At 40.5% G+C, this 27722-nt stretch overlaps 1 protein-coding gene across 1 annotated transcript in view; it reads left to right on the plus strand.

The window, feature by feature from the left end:
- Window positions 1-1653: 1653 nt before the first annotated feature.
- col2a1b (collagen, type II, alpha 1b) overlaps window positions 1654-27722 on the plus strand; it is a 49702-nt gene continuing 23633 nt past the window's right edge. The window contains exons 1-25 of the mRNA XM_030091068.1: window positions 1654-1989; window positions 5403-5612; window positions 7062-7078; window positions 7684-7716; window positions 9009-9041; window positions 9552-9605; window positions 11244-11345; window positions 11961-12038; window positions 13872-13916; window positions 15575-15628; window positions 17300-17353; window positions 18319-18372; window positions 19085-19138; window positions 19239-19292; window positions 19420-19464; window positions 19570-19623; window positions 19991-20035; window positions 20231-20284; window positions 23279-23377; window positions 23471-23515; window positions 24301-24399; window positions 24507-24560; window positions 24714-24821; window positions 24963-25016; window positions 26180-26278. Coding sequence (XP_029946928.1) covers window positions 1899-1989; window positions 5403-5612; window positions 7062-7078; window positions 7684-7716; window positions 9009-9041; window positions 9552-9605; window positions 11244-11345; window positions 11961-12038; window positions 13872-13916; window positions 15575-15628; window positions 17300-17353; window positions 18319-18372; window positions 19085-19138; window positions 19239-19292; window positions 19420-19464; window positions 19570-19623; window positions 19991-20035; window positions 20231-20284; window positions 23279-23377; window positions 23471-23515; window positions 24301-24399; window positions 24507-24560; window positions 24714-24821; window positions 24963-25016; window positions 26180-26278 — 1689 coding nt within the window. The 5' untranslated portion in view covers window positions 1654-1898. The remainder of the gene's footprint in view (window positions 1990-5402; window positions 5613-7061; window positions 7079-7683; window positions 7717-9008; window positions 9042-9551; window positions 9606-11243; window positions 11346-11960; window positions 12039-13871; window positions 13917-15574; window positions 15629-17299; window positions 17354-18318; window positions 18373-19084; window positions 19139-19238; window positions 19293-19419; window positions 19465-19569; window positions 19624-19990; window positions 20036-20230; window positions 20285-23278; window positions 23378-23470; window positions 23516-24300; window positions 24400-24506; window positions 24561-24713; window positions 24822-24962; window positions 25017-26179; window positions 26279-27722) is intronic.

Consider the following 27722-nt stretch of genomic DNA (forward strand, 5'->3'; position numbering starts at 1 on the left):
AAAGGGTCCTTTGTATATATACAGACCCTTGTAGTGGAAATTAAAGGTATGTTAAAGTCAGATTCCTTTCAAAGAAAGAAAAAAAACACTTAGTGTAGTTTGGCACAGGGTGGTCTCCAAGTGGCCAAATGGAGGGTTCGCCTGGTACTATCCAAACTGAACCCTATAAAATCTATGTGCTTTGTGCTATTCTCATGAAACTTGGTACAGTTGTAGTCAAGGAGCTACTGAATACAGCCAGTGGCATCATTATAGCTGTCTTCATTGTCATCATGGAGTTTTTCAATGTGGAATCTGAAAAAAAATTCGGTGAAGGTAAAAATTTCATTTTTTTCCTCTACTTTATCAAAATTTTCTCAGGCATGTTAAAATTCACAGTGTTTCTGACACTGGAACTATATTCTCTAAGGTCTTAGCTATCAATTGAGACCAAGATTATGCATATTGTCCAAATAATGGTGGAGATATTGTTGATTTAAAATGGATAGGCATTTTTAGGCGAACCTTGCCACCAAAAACCCTAGGGTTTAACAGGTTAAAGGAACCATATAGGAAACATTTGGTCCATATAACCTCCAACAGCCAATAGTTATCTTCATGACTGATTAACCTACTGGATGGATCCGGACATCTTTTAGAAGATTTTATCCAACTGAGAGTCAAATGGTTGAGTGCAGGATACACCCTAAAGACACCAAGGGTGAGGACAGAAGACTTTTTAATACTATTAAAATTGTTAGTTGTTACTATGTCCTTCTTTAATTTGAGTTGACACTCAAACCTTTTTGCACTTTCACATAATGACTTTATATTGTCAACAAGCTTCTGCATTTGTTAGAAAACAAACTGTCATGTTTTTTTTTTAAATATACAGTATTATTTGTCTTTGCTATGTGATTTCACCCTCATTCTGAGGGACAGCACTCCACAGCTGTGTTGAACCCTTTACCAAGTAGTACTTATGCATGTCTATATGTTTCTTCCAATCCAGTGACTGTGATGTTCAGAGAAAACACACCTCCTGATTAAAGAAGCAAAAAATGATGAGTGAACAATATCATATTTTATGGTGGGACAATTGAACTCCCTCAAATTGCTGTCTATAAGTTAATAAGTCTAATAAGTTCACTGTCTGTGACTTTTTCCCATTTTTTTTCAATTAATGCCAAATAAAAGATCTACAATTAGATCATACTCAGGTAAAAAGATGTTTCAAAATACCTAAAAGTACAAGAACCAAAATATGCAACTTAATTATTGTGACCTGAGCGTTTGTAATTGATTTCCTCCGCCTTGAGCGCTCTTGCTGTCACGTTGTGGTGCTGCATAATAAAATAAAGACGAGGCGCTTTCATTTGGCGGAACGAAGTGATTCTGACATCTCTATGCTTTCTATGAACGCTGCGGGGGAGGGGAGGGGAGGGCACCAGGACTCGAGAGGAAAAAAAAAGTTTCAGGCTCTTTTGGGTTGAGTTCAGCACGTGGGGAAAGGAGTGGTCTGGGACTGCAATAATGAAACCTGGGAGACAGAAAGGGAGGGAAACGGGGCTCAGATTTCAGCCTGACAGGGGGCTAAAGGGGGCCGGCCTGATATTTGGGAATATACGAAGATTCATTGAAGGCTGCGGGGACATAAAACTGCAGCGTCTGGCCTGGAGCGGTCGGTGCTGAGTGTCTGCTGCAGGTCCGGGTCCTGGCGCTGGATTCCCCCATCGGGCTTTTTTTTTTTCTTTTTTTTTTTCTTTTTTTTTTTTTTTTTTTTTTTTTGGGAAGGGTGAATGTCGAATGATCCTTCTTTTGTAACTGGGGATACAAACACTAAATACTGAGAGAAGCCTCCGCTCCCTTCGCACCTTTATTTCTGCCTAAAGGCCCCCCTGCATGTCTAATATTTAGACATGTTGAGTTTATTGGATTCCAGGACTGTACTGCTACTTGTAGCGACCCAAGCGTGTCTATTAGCCGTGGTGAGATGTCAGGAGGACGAGCGTAAGTGACAGTTTCATTTCTCTCTTGAAGAAAGTCTAACTTTGTCTGAATACAGACACCAACATTTTATGATGCATTGTTTATTTTGTTTTACTTTTCATTCACATTAACTCACATCCCACTAGTTTTGAGCTCCACTTGGTGGCTGGAGGGATTTGGTTACCCCATACAACTTTTACGCACAGAAAATCCGCGATATTTTGGATGCTTTGTTGCATAAATAAGTGTCGCGGGTGGTGGTAGAGGTCGATATTCAGCCTGGACTAAATGCCAGTCTTTTGGTTTCAGTGAGTTGTGGTGCATTTCATAATTGTGGAGCGCGAGAGAAATAGATGGAGAGGTGCGCGACTTTTACGCAACATAATGCGCTCCAAGCAGGAGCGGTTCATTTCTTTGCTTCTGGTTTTTTCGAGACTAATATTTTATTTTTACTATAATTCAGTTCAGACTCGTGGGTATAGTTGGAATATTATAAAAAATAAAAAAAAAAAAATGAAAAGGAGGAATTTGTCCCAGCAGGAAAGTGAGTTCAGTGCTTCACCACCTCCCCCTTCTCTCTTGAAAGTGAACTGGCAGACACCTGTGGGTGCTTTAGGGGACTTGACAGACTCCCGTTTTAACTGCAGATTCACTTAATATGAGGGGGAGGGGGGAAAGGGATGTGCAAAAAGTGAAAGGTGGTCAGGCTCAAGGGCCTTTGGTGAAAAGTGTTAACATTCCTTTGCTGTCAGAGGGCATCCAGGCGAATCCCAGCCTGTTGATGCGGAAAGGTGGACTAATAACTTGAATTTCCATTAAAAAAAAGACTTTTATAGTTTCTATTTTGATGTGGACTGCATTGAGGATCAAACCCTTCTTATGTAATCTTTCATCACTGAAAATGAAAAGAGTTCAAAACTGTAGCGAGAAAAATTCATCATTATTATTGATTTTAGTATTCACAGGAGACATTTGAGAAAGAAGGTGTGCCAGCACATTTGGGGCCAGAAATAATGTTCCATATGATTTCAGGGTTTCCGTCTGCTTAAAAGATTACCCATAAGCTGTGACAGTCCAGCCCAGAAAAAAGACAGAGCCAGGGTGCCAGAGAGAGGTGATCGGAAAATTATGAGACAGAGGCTTCATTATTGTGGCCTTTAGAGCCACAGTTTCTCACTGTGCAATGAGTCAAGCATAGCAAGATTTCAAAGCAAAGAAAAGGTGTGTTTTTCCAGAATAAGAAAGAAGAAATTGGGGAATACTCATGCCAAAGCTATTGCAAGTCTCGGGTTACCTTTTCAGAGACGTAGGTCTGTGGATATAAAGCAAGCCCTTCTTTTCTAACTGGAGGCTGAATTTTTGTGGAGGAGATGGTAAAATGGTAAAGAGGTCTGCCTGTGACCTGAGTACACCTGGATTGGTGGGCTTGGAGTCATTCACTGGGAAAAATGGGTCAGGTCTGTCAATTCCTGAGGACACTGACTGAAGGTTCATGAGAGCCAAGAGGCCAGAAAGCTTATCACACACCAGTGCAGTTATTCGGCTCCCAAACTGAAAATAAAATCGACTTAAGTGTCTCAGAGTACACCTGGATTCACTTTACAATTTTCATTGTTCATTTTCCTCCACTGGAAAACAGTATGGCTGCCAGCACACAGTAGAGAAGGCTTCCAAATTATCTTCACAGACCAAAACAAAAACAAAAAAAACCTTTCTATCACTTCTCCAGCGTATAGAGGAGCCCTTGTCCCCAGTATCCAATATCAGAAGGATCGTTCATATTTGAGCCAGTGAAAGGACAGGTGCAGGTCTTTGATAGTGCACTGAGGCCTGTAAAATGAAATGTCAAAACCGCCAGGCATGTGAATGAAAACTGGCCATTTTCTTTTCTCAGACGTGTTTGAACTGGCATCTGACGGGAGTATGGCTTCCAGATGGGGGTTTAAAATGTGCCCCATGTTTATACAAGGCAATAGTTTGTGAATTGGCCACTCTGTCCCTTTCTAGAAAGGCTGCATTCATTGCTGCTGAGGTCCGTTAGGTTACCTCGACTTAAGCAGCACTCAAAGGTAAATATAGCTACTGTACTTGCTCCCTGTGCTCTCACCCTTTCAGCAGCCGGGACCCTGAGGCCTTTCTGTCTGCACATCAAAAACCCCTCTGCGCACGTTCAGCGGCTCCAATCACAGCCTTTCTTTCAGAACATGTTTGGTCTTATGCTGACAGTCGAGTTAGCTGTCAGACTGAAAATGAACCAAATCATTGTAAATACCATATATCCTCGTGTTTGATGTCCTGAGTGGTGTAATTCAGAACAAGTACAGTAGCCATATTCACACTCGCTCAGCCTCCCTCACACTTCACACTCTTGGCTTGGACTGTGGTTCGTTGAATGGGAAATCTAAACATTTTTATTCACTGAATGCACCATCTGTCTTCTTTAGCGCTGCATTAGGGTGTCTCCCGCAATGTAAACTGGCCCCATATTTGTCTTGTGGAGGAATTCAGGCCGAGGGTCTCCAGGTCCTGTGAAGTTATTGGAGGTTTCCTGCAGGTTTTTTTCTCAGCTTGAACTGTAATTCTGTGAGGTTAGCCTGCCACCATGTGGCAAAATCTGGAGTTGCATTTAATCTTGAATTATCAGGCCTAATATGTGCTTGTGAATTAATTATTCAATATTTTTAAATTTGCAAATGTGTTACCAATCATTACTCAACCAATTAAAGAATCACCCATTATTCTGTATGTTAGGTAGAGGGAATTAAGAAAAGTCGCCCAAGTTGATGTGGTAAAGCCTTTAAAATGTGAGAACTTAAAGATTTATATTTTAGAGAAATAACTCAATATGTGATGGTTTGGGGCCTCGAAATTGGCTTTTATGGAACCAGACATTCAGCTCTAAAACAAATTAATTGAAAACTTGAGTTCCATTTTAATTAATAAAATCGTTGTTATTACTGCCATCTTAGAAACAGATTAACCTTATAAACCACCGCAATCCATGAAAAGCTTTTTTTGGCATGTGAAAACTGTATTTATAAGTAAGAAAGAGTAAATGAAGTAAGTTACACATACTTATGTTATCGCCTTTAAAGAGAGTTCACCAGATTTTCTACTTTAGAGTATCTACTAGTTATTGAAGTGAAGCAAATCAAACCGATTATTTAATAAATTCAGTCTGCTTTGTACAAGAAAACTGTTTTCTTTGGGTTCACTTAGTTTTTGCACTTTAAATTACCTGGATATACTCTGATAGCATGTTTTATTACTGATTTGTCTCATTTCACAAAGACATGAATTGACTTGTGTTCAATACTTGTTGTTTGGATGTTTTTCGTGTCAATGACGGACGTTCATATCTGATGTATAATTTCCTTTTTTCCTTTCTACCTGTCTGGACTTCTGTGTGCCACTTGCTGTGTCCTCACACACAGAGGAGGATGCTTTTAGCTGTGTACAGGATGGACAGCGGTATAGTGATAAGGACGTATGGAAACCAGAGCCTTGTCGCATCTGTGTGTGTGACACTGGAACCGTCCTGTGTGATGAGATTGTCTGCGAGGAGCTAAAAGACTGCCCCAAACCTGAAATCCCATTTGGAGAGTGCTGCCCCATCTGCGCTGCTGACCAGTCGCCACCCATTGGTTGTAATTTATTTATATCACACTTCTCATAAATAAATTACTGTACGTGATCATACAGTTTACTTTGGGGAGAAAAGAAAGCAGCACACAGGCCATTTGGTCTGAATCAAAGGTTGCCCAGGTGCTGTTTAACCTCTGTCACTTTAATATAATCAACAGGCTTTTTTATTCTGTGCCAACCTTTGATTTCAATACAGTTTTCTATCCCCAAACTAAACAGATGATGAGAAATAACCATAACAGTGGCACATCTGTGAAGATTTCATCGAAATGCTACCTCGCCATAGTTTTTCCATCGCCGGCTCACCTTGGCCCCATCTTGTTTGAATACTCTCCCCTTCCCTGAGAATCATGAAAACATATGGGAGTCATTAAGGAAATACCTCAGCGAAGCAGACGCGGCTTCACATTTCTACTCTATATCCTCTCTGTGGATTTCTGCAGATCTGATGGCAGGGAAAGAGTGTGACACTCTGCTGCTGAGAGCTCAGACTCTTTTCGAAGGAGCCATTCGCCACATTTTAAAGTTCCATTACTTCCTGATTAACACAAACTCCGAAATCCAAACAGCGTTGGTGCAGCCCTGGAAAAAAAAATAAACAACCAGCTGAGGAGCATGGGTGAAATCAGAAGTGTCACTGTTTGCAATGCATGCTTGTACACTCTATTTAAACTGCTTTATAATGTACTTACTTTCCACTCTGGGGCATGATGCAGTGCTTAGTAGGAAATATGGGAAACACATGAACAATCTAAGTCACTGAACACATAAAAAGAGGCTGGTAGTCGAATTCAAGCTGTTTTTGTTGCCAGAACTGAACCAAAGTGATGTTGCACACCTATTCTAAATGATCATTTTCTAATGGTGTGTAATTTCTAATTCAAATCTAATTGTGCATATTTTATAAGCAGAAGCAGTCATATGTATTTTAAAATCAAAACGCTGCTTTTGTTGCATTATAACTGAGAAAAATGTATTTAAAAAACATTATAAAGTTAAGATTTTCACATCATATTCACTTTCCAGTATATTTTTAATGACACCAGCATCTTGCTGTAAGTTTGACACTTCATATTCACCATTACTTAAGAGGCCTGTAAACAAGTAGCAGTTCATGTGTGGGGTCTTTAATTTTATCACAGTAGAAGGAAATGTAATACTTATGATACTTTCTGCAGACGACTCTAGTCTAGTTTCTCTGCTTGTAGCTGCAGCTGCTTTGCTTTTTGCTTCCTTACTTTAAGATGGAGTGTCGGCCAACACAATGGGCTCTTCACATTACCAAAGCTATGAGTTGGTGGTGGTCTTTTAAAGGAAGACAACAAACTGACTGTCTGGGTTTCTGGGAAATATTGTGCAACCCACCTGGATGTATTTTCTTGTGTGATGTATTCATTCATTAACTGTGATGTGTTTTCCCTTCACAAAACCCCTCAATCACACAACAGGAGCACCCGGAGCAAAGGTGAGAAACCGCAGGACATTTAAAAACTTTTTTGTGTTTTGAGTAAGAGAGAGAGAGGAACCCAACCAGCAGAGAGTTTTTAGCTTAAGATGTGTTTTCTTCTGAATGTGTTTAATCTGCACGCTGGTTTCATTGTCGTCCTTTCCTGGGTTTGATTCCCCCCATTTTCATCATTTGTCATTTAATGTAACTTTTAAACATCTTAGTTTATCATTTATGTCTGTTTTTAAGGTGTCAGTCACTCTTACTACTTTTATTATGACATGTGAAGCACTTTAAGCTGCACTATCTACATGAGAAGTGCTATATTGCTAAAGGTGATTATTATCATTATGCCATGGATTGAGATTATACTGGATGTCCAAAAGTGTTGCCAATTCATTACATTATATGTATAGCGATGCTTGAAGGAATATATACTTTCAGCTCCTTCCTGTGAACAATTTTCTGATAAAACCTGAAGTTTTCCACATTAAGTGCTCTTAAACATGGTCTCATTTCACAAGCTTGCCTTAGACCAAACCCCAGAATACGAAAACGATTGATAATCTGTTTGTATATGGAGTCTAATGTGCTGTCTTTGTGTTTGATCTTTCATTTTTCAGGGTCAGAAAGGTGAACCCGGAGACATTACTGATGTAAGTAGACATCAACAGTGAGAGACACACCTCATTTTTTTTTTTCTTAACAGAGGCTTTTTTGTTAACTTTGTCACCAATTTCAAATCTCACACACATTTGAAATGGTGTAAACTATAAGTTGTTATTGGTAGCAGGTGCAGGTTCAGGCTTCAGGGTTAGTTATTGATGCAAATCTGCCATGATATAAAACAATTAGACATCCGTCACATCAATACAATCCGTGCTCCTGAAAATGTCTTTTTTGAGTGTTTTGTGATTGCTATTTTACAGTAAGTTAGTTAGTAATTAGTATGAATCATGTGCCATCAGCTCTTTAGTTTACATTTTTTCACTTTTATTTTAATGTTTAGGATTAATTTTTCCAGTGTTTCGTGGATTTTACAGACACCTCATGTATTTACTTTTGTCTGTATTTTGTATCTTTCTTTCTTACTTGTATAAAAATAAACAATCCAAAGTGGTTGGATGATAAGGGAAAAAGTATGTCACTTCTGAGAGGAGCAGTGAAACTAAATGGGAAAGTTGAATTAAAGTATGAGTACTTCCAAGTTATGTAAGAGTAAATGACTTGAGTAAATGTACTCATGGATATTGCCCAGGACTGTTGCTACAGTAGCATATTATTCTTAGATCTGAACACGTGTGAAAGCAGCGTTAGTGTTTCTAACTCAGTGCTAGAAAATAGATTAAGGATGTAAAGCTTCAGTAGCCCCCATTTACAAAAGGAAGACAGATTGAGAAAGAGGAGGAGGAGGAGGAAGAGGAAGGCCTGTTAACCCTCTCGTCAGAAAGACAGCCAAGTACAATAAGGGCTCCATATAGTCCTCCATAAAGATCCTCAGAGAGAGAGAGAGAGAGAGAGAGAGAGAGAGAGAGAGAGAGAGAGAGAGAGAGAGAGAGAGAGAGAGAGAGAGAGAGAGAGAGAGAGAGAGAGAGAGAGAGAGAGAGAGAGAGAGAGAGAGAGAGAGAGAGAGAGAGAGAGACCGACCGACCCCATCTGCTGCTGCTGCAGCGCCACACCTGGAACTGTTTTGCCCCTCAGAGCGAATATGGTTTCAGGGCAGGAAATAGGAAGGCATTGTTTATTGTATGTTTCTTTATAATGTTTTGCCCGAAGAGATTAGTAATGAACAAGTCTGCTGTTATGGGAGGAAGATAATGCCTCCCAAAACCTCTCGAGTGTAAACACATCTGCTGCATGTCAGCCTCAGAGGCCTACCTACACATTGAAGATAACGTTAAATACATGAGAAGTGAACTCTTGTCTTTCTTTTCTTTTTCTTGTGCAGGTTGTAGGACCAAGAGGACCAGCTGGCCCCATGGTATGCACTTCATTTTATAAATTTAACAAGAATGAACACACTACACAGAACAACAAATTGTTGATAGAAATCTGCAAAACCATAAGTGCAACAACATTTGCAGATTCTATATGGAGACCCACCACTTTTAAATGAAGCTCATTGACAATTCTATCTTGTGATATGAAATAGAGTTCTGAAATTTGACTTTTAATGATAAATTACTGTTGGATGTGAGTTCAGCCTGCCAGCATGAGAGTTGGTGGGCTGGCATGGGGGTCCTCCTACACTTCTGAGAAATCCTGCTGTACATTCAGACTGCATGATGTCTGGTTTTTATGTTTTTTAAAGTGAAAAAAAAAACAAAGAATGCGTTCAGACTAACCGTATAGGTATTACATTTAATTGCCACTTTCTGAGACAGGAAATGGAAAGTGACACGACAGCAGCAGAGTTCAAACGCTGCAGCTGTTCCTGTAAGGAGATAACACCTGAAGTTACTGACTACCTCACTGTCTCCCGTTCACCCAGGGCCCTCCAGGAGAGCAAGGACCCCGCGGAGCGAGAGGAGAGAAAGGAGAGAAGGTCAGTTTAACCCAAGTTAAAATAAGACGAGAAAAAAATAAATCCACTTTTTGTGATTTTTCTCACACTGAGCATGAAGAAAGTGGAGCAGTCAGAGGTACAGTATGTCCTATTGAGTGCTACTGCTTACCAGAGGGTGGGCGAGGGGGGGGCGGGTGGGTGGGGGGGTCTGTCATAGCTCGCAGGTTTACAGAATGGTCGCCTTTCACTGAGGAGCTCAGTCTAACTAGTCATGTGTCGTTTCCATTAGGGTGTGTGGTCTGGGTTGTTTAACAGATGTGAGGCTGTGGGAGACTTGTAGTGCGATCCTCTGCTTCTCTCACAGGCCTCTCAGTCAACCAGTTGTGGGAATTCACCACTGTTTTTGGCAACTTTGATCATCTCATTAATGCAACAACACTTTAATGTGATAGTGACTGCAGGCAAGGAGTCTACATCATGTACTCATATGGTTTATGCAGATTTAGGTGCAAGGTGCATTGAGCGTTTGCCAGCAGAGGCTAAACAGTATTTTTAGGTGTCGTTTGGCACATTTTTTTTTGTTCGGGATTCCTTGCAGGGTAATTTGTCACTACATGCACGGAGGTATGTCAGACAGTCTGATAAATCATCAGCATGCACTGCAGCTTACAGTGGGGATAAGAAGGATTATATTGAGAAAAGTTTTATTTAAAAAATATATTTTTATTTACACATCAGTTGTTATTTGCAATTAGACGGAGATATATATTTCTGTGGTGTTGGACGGGTCTTTGTTGCCGACAGGTGTTGGCCGGTCGAGTCGTCTCATGCAGACTGAGGAGCCAGTTCAATTCAGCTTTAGGCTTCTGTCAACACGATCCGACTGATGCTGTGGAGTATCGCTACCTCTCATCTGTGTAATGATTTATCCAAACAAATGTTGGCACGCAGGCCTGAAATGAATAAACTCTATTTTGTCTTAGCTTATGCTGAGAATACAGACAATATTTTTTACATTAGATTTTAAATTGAGCCACTAATAAAATTACAACAACAAGCACAGAATGTGTGACTTGGGTTCACAGACAAAACTGACAGAAAACAAACTGTGTGTATTTGAGTAAAGCAGAAGCAGCTCTTAATTGATTCATCAGCCCATCTGCCAAGTGATCTGATCTGAGCTTCTGAAATAATTTAATCTGTGTTTTAGTGAACTGATGGACAAGACTGAACTGAACTTCTCCAACAATAATAGATACGGGAAAATGACTACAAATTTCAAAGTTAAATTTTTAACTGTTAGTATAATTTTTGCAGTTATTGATTAAAGTGTTGTTTCTTCATTGATAACCTATGAATTCAAGAACATGTTTTTTGGGGGAAATCGCCTAGTCTGCTGCAGAGAGTTTGAACAGGAGCTGATAGTTTTCCTTATCTGTCACAAATCATTCATTCTGCCAAAAAAAAAGACAATTCTGGATAAAAGTATATATGATTTACTCAGTTATTCAATTAAATGCTAATTTCTGAATTAATATTAAGAATAATTTCGGCTATTGTAATGTGATTAGCAATAACTAATCAAACTTTTACATGCAAGCTTTTTCAAATTAGAAGCACTCGCTATGTATTATTGTCTGTTTCATAGATCATTTAAACTTTATTCATCTATTTCAGGGAAGCCCTGGTCCCCGTGGCAGAGATGGTGAGCCCGGCACCCCCGGAAACCCCGGCCCCCCTGGACCTCCAGGACCTAATGGCCCCCCTGGCCTCGGTGGGGTAAGTATTCCCCGACGAGCAGCGGCGGCGGGGTTGCATTCACTGCAGGCGTCAGAGCTGACTGATTGAACACTGATACAAGGCCAAAAATGGGTTCACTGGCTGGAATAAGCAGAGCGAGGGATAAAACGCAGCCAAGAAAGGCTCCCGGAGCACAAAGGAGGTGGGAAACTGCCAGCCATGGGAGGAGGCAGACAGACAACAGTGGGTGGATGCAGACAGAAAGAATAGATCGAATGCCACTCATTCTTTGTAGGAGAAAAGGAGCGAGGGAGAGAGAAGGAGCTTTTTGAGGGGGGTGGGCAGGAAGGAGTCTTTGTGGAAAGTGTTCACATGCCCTCTGTTTGCATCAGGATTCGCATAATCTGCTCGGCTCATACAAATCTCCTAAATGCAGAAAATCATCTAAATGTCACAGCATCTTCCAAACTCCAATATAATATAAACACATTCAGCTTTCAGATAACTTGTAAAGTTTTAACCACCGACTGTTTGAAATGTGCTGGAATTTGAGGCATGTCTTCATTTACTTTTTTGTCAGGTTAACCTCTTGATTCCTCTCACAGATGTACTTGTTGATGTCGATGAAGACGCGCTGTCTTTTGCATTTTGCAGAACTTTGCTGCTCAGATGGCCGGAGGTTTCGATGAGAAGGCTGGCGGCGCACAGATGGGCGTGATGCAAGGACCAATGGTGAGCAGGAGATGACAAGACCTGATGCCACTCCAGAGTGCTCTATTACAGATGGATCAGTTTGAATCTGCAGAGAGGATGCCGTTTTGGAAACGCCATGAAGACCGCATTGAGACGTGGATTTTATCCCATCCAGGACTTAAAGAAACACTGAAGGCCAGCAAAGCAAATAGATTGTAATGATTTGCAGTGTTTTGTTATGGTTTTGGGATAAAACTGAGCTTTTCTTGGTGGTGGAGAAGAGAAACTCTCCAAAATTCTGTCCTGATGGAAATTAAACGCCTCTCATGGAGCACAGAGGGGTGATTTTATAAACCCAGGAAACAGCCATTGATCATCATTATATTTGGAAGTTGTGAAAAACCGCAGCAGCCACTGGTTAGCTGGCACGGCCGCCGTACGATGGAGTGAGGAGCACACTGGGAGCTATTTTAGTTCAGAGAGCCACGGCTTGGCAGTGCCTCAGCGGAGCAGAGCGCTTTAGACGCCAGGAAGGAGAGGGTCGCGGTGAGGCGGGAGGGCGGCCGAAGTCGATCAGATCCCCGCAGTCAGATTCCGTCTGGGTGGCTTCACTCCCACTGACGGTCCTGCCGCATGTCTCTCTGAGCGCATGGCTCAATACCGGGTCAGTCCGCTTTTAATTTGGCATCTTTCCCACTTCATGAATGAGCAAAGTGGACTAATGTTAAATCACAAGTCAAGCATGTAACTCCTGCCACATTTCATCAGTACCCCCGCATATATTTACCACCTCTATACCAAACATTAACAACAGCCTGACTGAAATATGCGTCTACATACATACATACATGCACGTCCAATAAACACACACTGTTTAGGGTATAGAGCCCCATTGATACGCTCCTTCCCTCGCCGTGGTAAAGGCTTCCCACACCCGCTGAAAGCTGACTTGTGTTCGTTTCTGAGGACCACTGTGCTGCACTGTGACGTTTTCCTTGGACGTGATCCCTGAGTTTGGAAGGAGGGTCTGCGAAAAGGAGACATCTGAAAGGAATACATTTTTCATCCAGGAGAACAGCTGTCGCTAGTTAATATAAATCAAGATGACACTTTCTGCAAGAAAATGTGAACTTTTTTAAAAATATCATTGAAACCAGCTGTCTGCACTTTTTGGTATTCATGATATGTCTGCATTTTGTGTGTTTTGATGAGGAGAGAAAACTGATTTGGCTTGTCGCTTCCACACAAGGTGATTTTCTCTCGTGGAGCGCCGATGCGTGAAGTTTGAGTAGAAATGACTTTAACTCCCAACTTCAGCCAGAAGCTCCCGCACAGCCGATCAAGGCTGAGTCATACAGAGTTTAGTGAAGAGGAGACGTCCAAAACCTGGGATGAAGAATTCCTCTCTGAGCAAACACGTCACCGCGGTGTTGCTGCGCTAGGAAGTCACGTAGAGTTTAAACTCTTCTTTCAAGAGTACAACACTACAGCTGATGACCTTTGAACCAGAGCGGCATACAGCGGGAGGGAGACGTAGCTGAGGGAAGAAGACGAGGCTGAAGTGAAGAGGTGGAAAGAGAAGCTCTGAATGCCACTCAAGAATTTTTTTCAAGATTTATGATTTTGACAAGCGAAGCTGCTGAGTGTTGAATCGCTCTGGGGCAATGCAGGTGATAGTTTTTCATTTTGCTTCTGACTGAAATGAGGTGGAAGCAAAAGTTTCAGACCAAAGAATACAGAACTGAACATTTTAAAATATACTCTTTGTGATTTACGTGTTTGTGTGATTTAAACAGTGCATGTTGGAGAAGGACATAACAACCTGTCATTTTAATGTTTGTCCATTTTTTTTTTTTCCACCTCTCCTCTCAGGGCCCTATGGGACCAAGAGGACCGCCTGGCCCCTCCGGATCACCTGTAAGTACCTCCTGCCCTCCCAAAACAACCATCGAGGAGCACCTGCAGGCGAAATCCTGTGTTCGGCCACAGACAGGATGCCTGGGTTAAATCTCTTAATTGCAATGTGCTGTCGGCTGTGTACTTAAGCCACCATTTCAACTTCCTCCAGTGCATTTAATGACAATACTGACCTTAAAATGACAGCAGACTTTTCAGAGTCTGGAGGTGAATACCAGCGGCTGTTAGATATCGGCCCTCTTATAAGTCTGAGCTGTTTTCCAAAGGAAGGTTACGCACAGAAGGAAGAGCTGCTGGCTGCAGGGCTTTTTCCTCTGCCACAACCCAGACATGCTGCACAGCACCTGTCATTTTACCCTTCACAATCACTATTTGGCCTGACTGCCCCAAACAGAGGCAACCGTTTGTTTCCTCCTCCCACATGCAAATACGCTCCACCGGTCTTCATCTTCTTCTACAAGCTTCTTTTCAGTTCTGGACACATCCAGCTGTTCGATCTCAGCTGGGCTTAACTAAATCATACCATTATTGCACACATCCTTTATCCTATACATAACAACAGCTGTTAATCTTTTGTATTTGTTTAGCACAAGGAAGGACTTGCACACTTAATGTTCTTATTTACAGAACCTTTTATGAAGAACCTGTGGTTTGTTTTTAAAAAAGTGCAACTCGATTTCCGCTTTTTTGCAACTGTTCATGTCAGACTCGGCAGATGTTTTCACAAGCCTGTCGCTCGCAGGCCCCACAGTTTCTGTAGCTTTCAGCGTTCATGCTTTCACCATTTCACCCTTGTGTTATTTGACATTTGACAAGCAAACAGGAACAGCAGCATCTTACTGCAGTCAGCTGTCAAGCTCTTGTATTTTGCTGTTATGGCTGTTACTTTGAAAAGTTGCTGCAGTTTTTGAAAGGTCATCTTATTTGACACCTGCTCAGAGTAAAATTACTGAGTTGTAATGTTGAACTAGATGCTTAATTCACACTGAGTACACATATAAAGAGATGTTTTTGTCTTTAAACTGCTTTTTGATAGCATTCAGTTGCAGGATACAAATTCTGACTGGACTGGAGATATTTTGGAGATATGTTCACATTAAAAGATAGTTTAGAAAACAGACATGATGTGATCACAACAATCCTATTATTGTTTTACCATTCTGCTAACACATTTGGCCTGTAAAATATCACAAAATTGATCTCCAAAATGTAAATGTCAGCTTTTCTCCAGTCAACCAGACAAGGCTCATTTATTTTGTTGCACAGTTTAGACACAAACAATTCAAAGTACATTTCAAGAATTTAAACATGCATTAAAAATGAAGGAACACTAAAATTCATATGATTAAAAAGCTAAATAGTTGCAAAAATACGCTATTAAATTGTAAACAGATCAAAAACAAAAGGTAGAAGTAAAGATTTCACAGGCTGCAGTAAACTAGTATGTTTCCTATATTCAGTTAACTCTGAAGAAATGTAAACAAAAATATAAATACATTTAAGAAACAGAAGCCAGAAATTGTTTAGAGATGTAACTAAAATACACTCTCTGATGTTAGGAATAGATTTTGGTCTTTTCTTTTTAGATTTGACATAATGTTGCTATTTTCTAAACGATTGTCTCATCAGATTATTTCTTATTTCTTTCCTCACTTTAGGGCCCACAAGGTTTCCAAGGCAACCCAGGAGAGGCTGGAGAGCCCGGACAATCTGTAAGTATCCCATAGTGTGCAATAAATACAACACCGCATGCTTTGATTTCACTATGTGCACTCTTTCTTTTTCTTTCTTCACTTCTTGTACCTTTTGGAATTTTTTTTAAACTCAAAGTGGCATTAAAGTTGTTTTTTTTTATGTGAAATTGCTTCAATAGTCAAAAAAAAAAAATCATTAACACACTTCTGAATCAGAAAAATAACTGATATTGTTCAATCTCAAAACATGCAGACTCTGACACCTCCCTGTTCATTGCCACCCTCTATTTTCTATATGTTTCTTTTAATGTCTCAAGCTCAAAATTTTATATCTGACATCTTGACATCTGTAGCTGCAAAGTTAATACCCATAACCTGCTGTTTTCTGTCTTGCTACCCTCTGCTGCAGTTTCTGAAAAGTCCATTACTGATTTTGCAAGAGTTTCACTCATTGCCTAACTCACATCTTCCTGTGTTTATGGAGTGTCTCTTGACCTTTAAAGACAGTCCTCAGAAATCTGCTGACCCTCACTGAGAGGGTTCTCAGTGAGAGGGTTGTCGTCCCTTCCCGTCGGTTTTTATATTCTGTTCTTACGCTCTCTGCTACCGAAACCTTCATCCTGCCCAGTCCTCCCTTCCCTCTGCTCTCAGCTGGGAGACAATAAAAAGCCTCCCTGCTGCTCCGTTAATCTGCCCATGTGGAGTTCAAACAAGCAGACCGAACGTCTCTGAGATGCCCTCTGCTTTAAAAATGTGCCAGCACATCATTATGTGCGATTAGAATCAAGCTTCCTCACACAAATGAAGCTGACACTTGTGGAGGGGTCACAGTGCTGCTCAAGCTTGTAACCTTGAGATCATTTAAGCTTCTGAGATCACGCTGAGTCAGAAATGCTCAAACTGTTATTTTGCGTTGTGAGCGTAAATTAGTAAGTCACTTAGACTGAAAAGTTGAACTGAGGCAAGAAAATGTCTCAACCTATATCTAGTGAAGAAACTACAAAAATTAAACTGTGGGAATAGGAATGATCTTCCTTCCTGTTCTGTGTAAAATTGGATGTGTAAATAAGCCTTTAATAAGCATAGTATTTGACAGTTCCTCTCTGAAAATGACTTTCAGTGTGTCGCGTGTTCTTTGCATGTCAGATCAGCCTTCAGGATTTTTAATAAACAATTTCTAAAAATAGTACCAATACATTTTAATTGCATAGTGCTTTTTAAAATAAGACCTGTTGACAAAGTTACAGTAAAAAATCAGCAAACATTAAAGCATAAGCTTCATAGAACAAGTTGTAAAACACATCATAATAATAATTACTGTGAAGCTGTTCTGATCAGATCGGTGTTAATGATCTGAAAGTGGTCAGCTCGGTGTGATCCCGGATGTGTTGTGATGGGAGCTCCAGAGTGTCGGGCAGACGTGGAGGAGTCTCTGTCGCCCACAGTGATTCCTGTGATCAATTCTAAATGCATGTAAACATTATTAGCAGCTTGTGTCTGTGTGAGTAACTGGAATCATGTGTTCCAGTGAGCCTGTGTCTCATTTAGCTCCTCTTTGTTTTATTTCTGCACTGATTGAGTTCAGCCCTCTCCATGAGTTACCGTCTGAAGCTTGAACTGTCTGATGTCGCCCCCTGTTGGCTGTGAGCAGCAACTGTGTCTTACCTTTGCTTGTGATCTCTGTTGCAGGGCCCCATGGGTCCCCGTGGACCTCCTGGACCCCCTGGAAAACCTGGAGATGATGTAAGTGTAACAGCCGTACCTTCAAATTAGTGTGAATATTTATTTTACAAGTAGAAACTCTCATGAGGCTGATGCAGTGTGTTGGGTTTGTGTCTTCTTACAGAGTGTTGCGATTTGAACACTAGTAGCATCTTATAGCCTAAAATTCATGTAAAAATGAACAAAAACTGCTTCAGGAATCCTGTTGCTGTTATCATCATCAGTTACAAACTATCACATGTTTTCCTACTTTTGTCTTCATGTTATCTTTCCTTACTGGGTTGTTTTTATTAAATCTATATGTAAATATGGTTGATTTATTTTAGGTAAAATGAGAGAACTCAATTAATGCTCACTGATATGATACCCTCACAGGTATGCAGTCATAAACTGATAAATCTGAGGTTTACACAGATGGATCTGCTTTGAATACTCAGGTCGCACATTACTGTTGTTACATTTGAACAGTCATATCGAGTTCTGTAATTGCAATTGATGAAGTGCTTGGAAAAACTTTTTTCTCTCCCAAATATCTATATATAATGGTTCACTTTCAAACCAAAATTCATTTTCACATTGTGTTCCGTCATCAAGCCACAAAGTGTCTTTTCTTTCCTGCGATCATGATAAATGTGCTCAGGAAGGAAAAGCGGGTGAAACTTCTTGTATTTGCGCTAGTATTATTTTCTTTTTTATTCTGAATAATGCTTTTTTATCATTACACAAGTATTTTAAAAGTAATTAAATTGTGAAAATTGAAAAAAAAAATCATATTTACTGACAAATTTTGATTGCTCAAATTCTACAATATGTAATACCAGCTTCACACCACACGGTGGCGCCAGAAATTATATAGCAGATTGTATCCACTTGGAGAGCTCCTTCACACCATCAAATGGACATTTTTTATTAGGACCACAGGTACAAAAAGAGTAAAACAATGAATCGATTTCTCTGTGCATCTCTGCTTCTCTGTGGTGTTTCAGGGTGAAGCTGGCAAACCTGGTAAAGGAGGTGAGCGTGGACCGACTGGACCTCAGGTGAGTTATCTGCTCTGAGTTCATTCTGTCTGTTAGTTTGTCAACTGAGGTAAACACAGGATCTATCTATCTATCTATCTATCTATCTATCTATCTATCTCTCTGAAATTTAAAACTAAATGTTACATTCACTGCAACTGCCTCTCTCACAGTATGCAATTCAAGTATGGGTGTCTCTGTGTTTTTACCGAAGAACCTGAACTGGATTATATAAAGTGGTGATATAGAAGGTGGTTGGATGGATAACATAACAATCGAATAAAAACATAAAGAAATATAGAAAACAACTTTCACACTGTGTTCAAATGCAAGAACTGAGTGGTAAAATGTGATTTAGAAGCCTTCCTGACATGTAGAGGCAGTCCACTCTGAAGTTTTGGAGCTAAAACTGCAAAAACTGGATCATCCAAGTGGCTAAAGGCTTAAAAAGACCTGCAGGGGAGGTCAGGCTGGTCATATGCACAGAGTTTATGAAGAATGTTCAAAACAAACAATAAAACTTCAAAATCAAGGGACATAAAGATGGGTTTGATGTGCTCTCACCTGCTGCTTTTCTTAGTTAGCAGCATCTTAAAATGATCTAAATTTGAACCAGGATGCTATGTTAGACAACAGGCTTATTGGAAAGCCTTTAGTTGGGCGAAAGAGTAGGATGTTTAATCTCTGTCCCTGTCCACTGATCTCCTCCATCTCTTCTCCTCCTGCACCACAGGGAGCTCGTGGATTCCCAGGAACCCCTGGTCTGCCGGGCATCAAAGGACACAGAGTGAGTTTGTCTCCTGTCTGAAACATTTACAGATGAACCAGGAGGGGCCTTAAACACTGGGATTCCTGACGGTGGGCTCTCTGCTTACTCTTTGATCTAGGGTTACCCCGGTCTTGATGGTGCAAAGGGAGAAACCGGAGCCGTTGGTGCAAAGGTAGGATGCAAAAATTGATATAACAATGAATAATTTTCCTTCTTTGACATATCAGTGGTGACACTCAGTAGATACGTCAGGAATAATCTCTTTACGTTGCTACTAACGGATGAATCTTTCCCTTTAGGGTGAGGCTGGCGCTCCTGGAGAGAACGGTGCTCCTGGACCCATGGTGCGTACTCCTGCACAACTAAACAACAACAACAACACGTGCACCAAGCAGCCGTTTGCTGTGTTTCATGTTAAGGACATCTCCTGCTGTGTTTTCCTCGTGTAGGGACCTCGCGGTTTGCCTGGTGAGAGAGGACGCCCCGGACCCAGCGGAGCTGCTGTACGTCTCATTAACCTCTCAACTTGTCACAAAATGTTATTGTAATCACTCCGTATAATAAACTACATCCACCAGTGAACATCAGCAGGGTATTCTGGTCGGCGCTTTGGACGTAGGAGAGACGATTCTCTTCATGACATGTCTCAGTAAAGTCGAAATGAGGCAACAGAGACACAAAGTAAACACGTAATTCAAGACCGAGTCGGGCCAGCATCCTCACTCGTAGTCATTACTGGGAAATTGTTGAGTTTCCTTGAGTTTACATCAGTGCCAGTTGACTGCTTGTAAAAATTCTGAGATCGATTTCATAACAGCACGTCTGTTTTCTTCTGCTGTGCGCTCATAACGCATCGCTCTCTCCCTCCAGGGAGCTCGTGGAAATGATGGCTTGTCCGGTCCTGCCGGTCCTCCCGTAAGTGTCCCTTTCACTGCCGTTGAACTCGCTCTCGGTTCTGTCGATTGCATCGACGTGTTAAACCCTGGTTTACTCGAACACATGCTGCTCCACGCTCAGAGCTTTTAGCAGAACAGCAGTGAGAGAGCCTCCACACCTGGATGTGTCATTGCTGAATATCTGAAATGACACTCTGTGTTTTCGTCTCTGCAGGGTCCCGTTGGTCCTGCTGGAGCTCCGGGTTTCCCTGGCTCTCCTGGTGCAAAGGTAAATCACAAATTCATCCAAATAGTCCTTGAATTTGTCTTTGTCTTCATCCTTTACCTTGGCTTATTTTGGCTTTCTGTTTGGCTTTTTCTGCCTCTCAGACATCAATTCAGCATAAACGAATTTCAGTTATGCTGAAATATTCCATAATATTCCCCCCAAAAATTGCTTGTAGGTTTACCAAAACGTTTTGAATCAAATAGAAACAAAACATTAATTTGTGAGCAAACGGCTGCATTCAGCTCAGTGAGGATTTCGAAGGGACAAGATGAAATGCTTTAGTGAAATTGGAGAAAGCTGTGCCGCGTTGAGGAGTGCTTTAAGATTCCATCTGTGTGGAAAATTGGGGAAGAGGGGGTTTAAAAATGTTATTCTCCGTCTCTCGCTCCCTCTCCCTCTCTGCTTTGCATCTGATTTATTCCTGCTGCATGGCAGACAGGCGCAGCTTTGTGCTTCAGGCTCCTGTGCTCCAGGTTTGCTTTTTTTCTTGGAGCTCTTTGATAGGTTGGGAAGTCTCCAGGGAATTACAAATGGAGTTTCTCTTTACTAAATCCTGGAGTTTCCCATGGTGTAGTGAAGAGACCAAAAAAAAAAAAAAAAGGCTGTGTTTATGTATCTTATCAAAAAAATGCGTGGTGTGGGTAAAAGCTTGTCGGCAGGAGAGTCTGAGCGCCTCGGTGTGAGTGTTACCAGTGAACGCCTCATGGCGAGAGAAGGTAAAACGAGCGTCTTCACTCTGTTTAGATTCGGCCTGCTTGTTAAACCCCAGAGCGTTCATGTCACACAGACTGCTTTTGTTCTGTTCCTTTCTTCTTGGGGTTTAAGTCTTAAGAGCACAGCTTTGCGCAGTTAAAAGGACCCCAGACCAGCGCACTAAAAAGAGAAACAACACAGCGAGCTGAAGCGTAGCTGAATAAACAATGCTCCTGAACTGAACTAGCTGGGACATTTTCCTCAGTGTCTGAACGGTTTCTGGCTTGTATTATTCATAACAATTCAACTATCCTCTCAAAAATGCTGAGAATTTTTCCCTAACTTAAAAAAATCCTGGCAGAAATTTCACTCTCTGTCCAGTTTTCACCTCATTTCAGAGCAGTTTGTTGTCATCAAACTTCCCTAAATAAATACTGCATTAATATTTTTCCACAAATATTTATTATGTCACATAAAGACCACAATGCTGCAGCTGCAGCCGAGGAATTCCATTCAGCAGCGTGAGGCTGCATACCAGGAGTGTGGTAAAATCTCTGGCTTGTGTCCACAGAAGAAGGAGGAGAAATTTGACCTCAGTTCATCTCCACAGAGGACGGAGGCCTTTAAACTGGCTGCCTTGAAAATCAGAGTAATGAAAACGTTCACGTTTGGTGGTGACCCCGGTGAAGAAGGAGCAGCTGAATAGACACTCTTAGCTCAGCCACACTGAGATGGCTTTATATGTGCAGCGGAGAGATAGTGTTTATATTATCTCGAGGATGTTGGAGATGGAACTGCCTGATAGGAGGAGAAAACCTCAGAGAAGAACCGTGGATGTTTTGAAGGAGGAAGAGCTGATTGAGGTTACAGTGAAGGAGGCAGGAGAGGGTGAGATGGAGGCAGATGGTCTGCTGTGGTTACACCTGAAAGGAGAATTGGAAAGATGAAGAAAAAGATCAGCATTTTTCATATACAATATCTTCTTTTATGCTCTATTGTTCTGTTCTATTATTTCCTTTCTTTTATTTCATTTTTATTTTCTCCAGTAAAATATTTAGGTCGAGTGTGATACACATCAGGTGAATATAAAAAAAAAAAAACTTAGAGGATATTTCAATTAATATTAATTTAATTATCAGCAGGAGAGATTAAAACATATCAGTGAGTGAAGTTTGAAGTATAGACTCATGAGTTAGAGTTACGGATGAAGAATATGAAGCAGCTCTCGTGCAGGTCACCGTTTTCCTCTCAGCACTATTTACTAGTTTAATGCAATGACTTTCCGTCTTTTTGTGAGACAAAGACAACAATCTCTCCCCATAAAATAATTGAGGAAATGTCCTGTTATTATTTTTCAGAGGATTTTTGTTGAAACATTACAGCTTCCCTCAAATCAACAGCAGATTTTTAAGTCTTAATGTTCACTGTAACAAACCATCATCATCACAGTTTATATGCAAACAACCCAACAAAATACCACCCAAAAAACTCCACGATGTAATAAATGGAAACAAAATACACACATAGCATTTTGTGTTGCAGTGTAATTATAACCAGGAACAGAAGGTGTCTGAACACATGGTTATAAACATGCATTTAAAGACATAAAGGACATACTGAGCTCTGTGATGTGAATCTGTCAGGTGAAGTTTTATTTCACCTTTTTAAGCTGCTGATGCAAAATTAACAGATGCTCAAAATTGTTATTTATTTTATGTTGTGCAAATTATTGTAATTTTTCTGAATAAACTATTTTTTCCACCTTTTTCCACCTTAAGGTTTCCCCTCAGAGCTAACTCTGGCACAGCACTTATTTAGTGAAGCTCAAGTTAAAATGATTAACTTTAGGCTGTTTCAGTTGATGCATTCCACTTCTGTACAGCATAAAGACGTTAGCTTACACATTAAACTCTATTTATCTTTTCTTTTAATCTGGGATATATGAACAAACAGACAGGAAAAGTAATCACTTTCAAATTATAGTGCAGGTTTTAAAACCAGGAAAATATTTATCATATTAAATAATCGTTTTAAGGTGCAAAATATTAATACGATCTGAGGAAGTTACTGAGCAAGTGCTAGAAACCGGTTGAATCATTATAACAAGTATTTTTGCACGTTTTGACTTCCTAAAGTGAACCAGTAGTAGTAGAAATTGTGTTTTATTTAACTTGGAGTTAATTTGAGCCCACCTTATCAAAAATACAATTACAATAGAGAAAACACGGTAGATATCCTCATAGTATTCATGCTGTATTCCCATTCTGATTGGCTGGCTGTTCCGTGTGTGTTGGTGATCAGGGAGAAGCTGGACCGACTGGCGCTCGTGGACCGGAGGGTGCTCAGGGACCCCGAGGAGAGTCAGGTACTCCTGGATCATCTGGACCTTCTGGAGCTTCTGTAAGAGACGTTCAACACGTGCATTAAAAATAAGAGAAGCCATGACGGAATCCAGGCCACAGCTGATCGTCTCCTGTGTTTTTTCTTATTCAGGGTAATCCTGGAACCGACGGCATCCCTGGAGCTAAAGGATCAGCTGTAAGTGTTTCAGACCTGTGAACCTGAAGTAAATTATTACAGCATCTCAGGTACTGTGATGTACTTATGGAGCTACTTTCCTGATAATATTATTGACGACTTTGCATTTCAAGATAATTATCTATTCTTTCTTTTTGATGATTCAGAGTCAAGGTGAAACAGTCCCAGCAGCAGGCAGTAGCAGAACAGATAAACTGTATAAATGGAATTCAGACATTAAATTTATGTAACCCCCCCCATCCAAAAACAGCTTCAAGATTCCTTCAAAAGCATTGTGTATCAGAAAATATACTTTTTAACTTTTGTTTTCATTAAAGTTAGATCAGTGCTTTCACTTCCACCAGCTTCTTTTCAACATAAGCTTCTGTACTTTTACTCAGTACTTTTTTCATCTTTTTCATGTTTTTGAGTTGCAGAAATGAACTTAGTCGGAATTAGACAGCTGGTAGCTCTTTTTCCAAGAGGCCTCTGAAACCCAGCCCCGGGCCAACTGAAGTCTATTTTTCACTTTTCATTTTAAATTCTATTTCTTGATCTACAGCAAATCCTAAACTGTGGCCCACAGCTGAACCTTACACTAGACTGCATTGTCTCAGTTTTAACATGGACCTCAACAGGCAACAGAACAAGACCAATCCAATAAATACTGAAGTAACTTAGAATAGGAAATAAGTGCAGAAACTCAAGCTCCAGCAAGCGGCCCTGCCATTGGCTGGTTCTACTGGATGGTTCTCGGTTCCTGATTTGATGGGCGGTCACTGACGTCTCTCCTCCTCTGGCTGCAGGGTGCTCCTGGTATCGCCGGTGCTCCTGGTTTCCCCGGACCTCGAGGACCTCCTGGGCCTCAGGGGGCCACCGGACCACTCGGACCTAAAGGAACATCTGTACGTTCATAAAACAAAGAAAAAAATATTTTGTCTATTCAGCATTCACTGTTCTTCATCTTCATCTTAAAGCACATCTGTCTGACTGAATATCCGTGACTGTTTAGGGAGATCCAGGTATTCCAGGATTCAAGGGAGAGGCTGGACCCAAAGGAGAAATCGTAAGTGTTTTATTGCTTTTTGTTCACAGTTTTTTGTTTTTTAAAATAATACAGAATTTTTAAAAGAAAATGTGTCACTTACATGAATTTTTAAGTATAAAAACAACATAATGTCCTTGTTTTGGACTCACATCAGCTTTCTATGTTTTCCAGGGACCAGCTGGTCTTCAGGGACCAAACGGCCCACAGGGAGAGGAAGGCAAGAGAGGACCCAGGGGTGAGCCTGGCGCTGCTGGACCACTCGGACCTCCAGGAGAGAGAGTAAGTACCACCATTCAATTCTAAAACTTGAAATGCATCTATTGTCACCATCTGAGAATCTGACGGAGGACCAAAATGACATTCAGCCTTAAATATTGTTTTAAATGCACACATAACTCTGATTTTGTGTTTTCTGTCCAGGGAGCCCCCGGTAACCGTGGTTTCCCCGGTCAGGATGGTCTGGCGGGTCCCAAGGTGAGTGGTTTCCAGTTTTTATGTTTTGGGTCTGAAAGAGATGAGCTGCAGTATCTTTAAAATTAGGCAGATCTGGTCAAGAAAAAAAGGGAGGAGATTGCAGCTAACGCCTTAAAAGTATCAATAAAATGTTCGCTCTATTTCAGATCAATTATTAAAACTGCCATTTGATATCATTACCATTAAGCTTGATTTGATTTCATTCTAGACAGAAAAATCACACCTCTGTATTGAACTGCCTAACAGAAACTTTACCGTCCTTGTGAGCAGTTGTTATTATGTTGGCTTATGTAATAAAAAACTGTTTCTTAAACCAACAGGATCCACATATTACGTTTCTCTAATTGTGCCTTTTTATTTTCATAAATGAAAACCTTTATTATTTATATTGCGCATTTTCCCTCAGTTTAATTGATTTTTCTCTCAAATATGTGACGAGAAATTGCCGCCGCTCTAACTTCAGCCCGTCTGTGTGAATCGATGTTGAGCAAATTTGAAAGCACGAAGCCAAGTTGAATTTAATGCAATTGCGCCGTGATGAAGGCAGCCATGAAATAAAAGGAATTGAGAGATTAAGATCATTTCGGTAATTTCTCTCAGTATTTTATGGACCCGGCTCATCCTGCTAATACCTCGGAAATGATCATATCTGGCCTCATTAACTCGTAATGATACTCACATAAAGTTAAATCACACAAAGTGGCCAACAGATATTTTGAAATGATGAGGTTCCTTATGCGTGTGATAAGTTTACCATGTTTTCAAGCTCACTTTTAGCTGTAACTGTCACCTTTCATTAAGGATTATTATTATTAATATTATTCTTAATATTATTAGTAGTGATTGTTTAGGATTGTCAGGGGTGTTATGTGTAACTCTATCTTATAGCCACAAGGTGGCAGCATGGCTCATTTACCATCACGTCACTGACCCACATGCCCTGTATCACCCCAGCAAAATATCTCATTTAACATTATCTTACCACAGACACTTTCATTTATAGCAAAATGAGTCTGTCAGGATTTAATCTTCTCATCTCCAGCAGGTCAGTGGAACGTTTGGGCTCTATTAAAAGGCTGAACTCATTTCCTGTGGAGTTTCTGAATTGTGTCATCTCCGTCTCAGTAGTAATTGACCCGACCGATTCCTGCTTTCTTCTCCAGGGAGCCCCAGGTGAGCGAGGACCCTCTGGGGCCAGCGGTCCCAAGGGAGCCAACGGTGACCCTGGACGTCCCGGAGAGCCCGGTCTGCCCGGTGCCAGAGTGAGTATTATCTGAAGGACAAAGTTATGTTTGAGACATATAGGTGCTGTAGTGTCCTCTCTGGGTCTTTCAACACTTTTCTTTAGAATTTAATAAAGAAAATAAAGAGGAAATATGTCTAAACAGAACAAACAGTGATGTCTGAGACTGAAGACAGTGTGTTTAACGTATAATACTGATTTAGCTATAAATATGCAAATCCCAATACTGTTTGCACTGCTTGTAAAAATCACATTGCTTTAGACATTAAACATTTAGCTAGCTTTAATAAAAAAAACATCTGTCTTTTCACCTTGAGGACTATTTTTAATTTGGCTCCATGAGAATTTTCATCCTTTTAAAACGAGAGAAAAAGACTTAAAACTAAACAGTTTGCCCTCAATCAGCAGAGAAAACAATGTTCTGCATTTTAATCACTGTCAGCCCACTGAAACACTAAACTTTGAACCTCTCTCTGTGCAGCTAATAGCATTATTACATGAATCAGATTGAGTGAACTCGAGAAGAAAATTAGAAAAAGGGTTGATATTGTTTCTGTGCAGCCAACGACAGTAATTACGCTCCGTAATGTTTTCCTCCTGGTCTGATTTCACCACCTGAATTAACCAGAACAGCTTCAAAAGCTACTCTATCTTAATCTCTAGCCTGGAGGTTAAGGACACCATCACTGCTAAAATCATCCGAATGTGCCAGTTTTTCATCCCCTCCATCCGATCCGGTGTAGCCTTGTCTTTATTTAATCGTAGTGCACTGCGTCTTTAAAATACTACTGCTGCGTTTTTAGAGATGTCGTTTCAAGTTATCAGCCATACATAATTCCGGAAGTAAATGAACTGTCTGATTTTCAGGATATATTAAGGAATGATTTTCCAAAGTTGAGTTTCAGCTTCAGTGCAGTCACTGCAGTGAGGAGCGCAAACTATAATATCATTAAATCGCAGTTCACCTGCAACACCACTGCAACAATTACTGTAGATTTAATGACAAATTCAGTATTTGAAGCGTGGATTTAAATGTTTTGATTTCTAGATCTATTTTGATAAATGGAAATACTGTAGTAGTTAACCAAGGTGTGTTAAGAAGAGTGAGTTAAAGTGTGAACCCTGAAAAGACCTTTGAGAATTAAAATTTCAGTCCCTGTTTGGTTTTTAAGCCTTTTGTTGATGCTTTTGTGTGTTCAAAGTCAGATTTTTTTTTTTTTTTTAACGTAATTAAATGTTATCAAATCACTGATGGGTTAATTCGATAAAGACATTTCTCCAGGCTGATTAATTGAGGTGTGATTTCACCCTGTTTAAAGCATGCAAGAGGTAATTAGTCAAAGAAAAAGGGGGAAATCGCCACAATAGTTGCGTGATTATCAGAGGTTTAAAGTGGAGTTACCACTAATCATCATATTTTTCTTAAATTCTGAAAACCTTACCCAGTCATAACCTTTTTCAGC

The sequence above is a fragment of the Salarias fasciatus genome, chromosome 5 (genome assembly GCF_902148845.1).
Source record: "Salarias fasciatus chromosome 5, fSalaFa1.1, whole genome shotgun sequence".
In the NCBI taxonomy this organism is placed as follows: Eukaryota; Metazoa; Chordata; class Actinopteri; order Blenniiformes; family Blenniidae; genus Salarias; species Salarias fasciatus.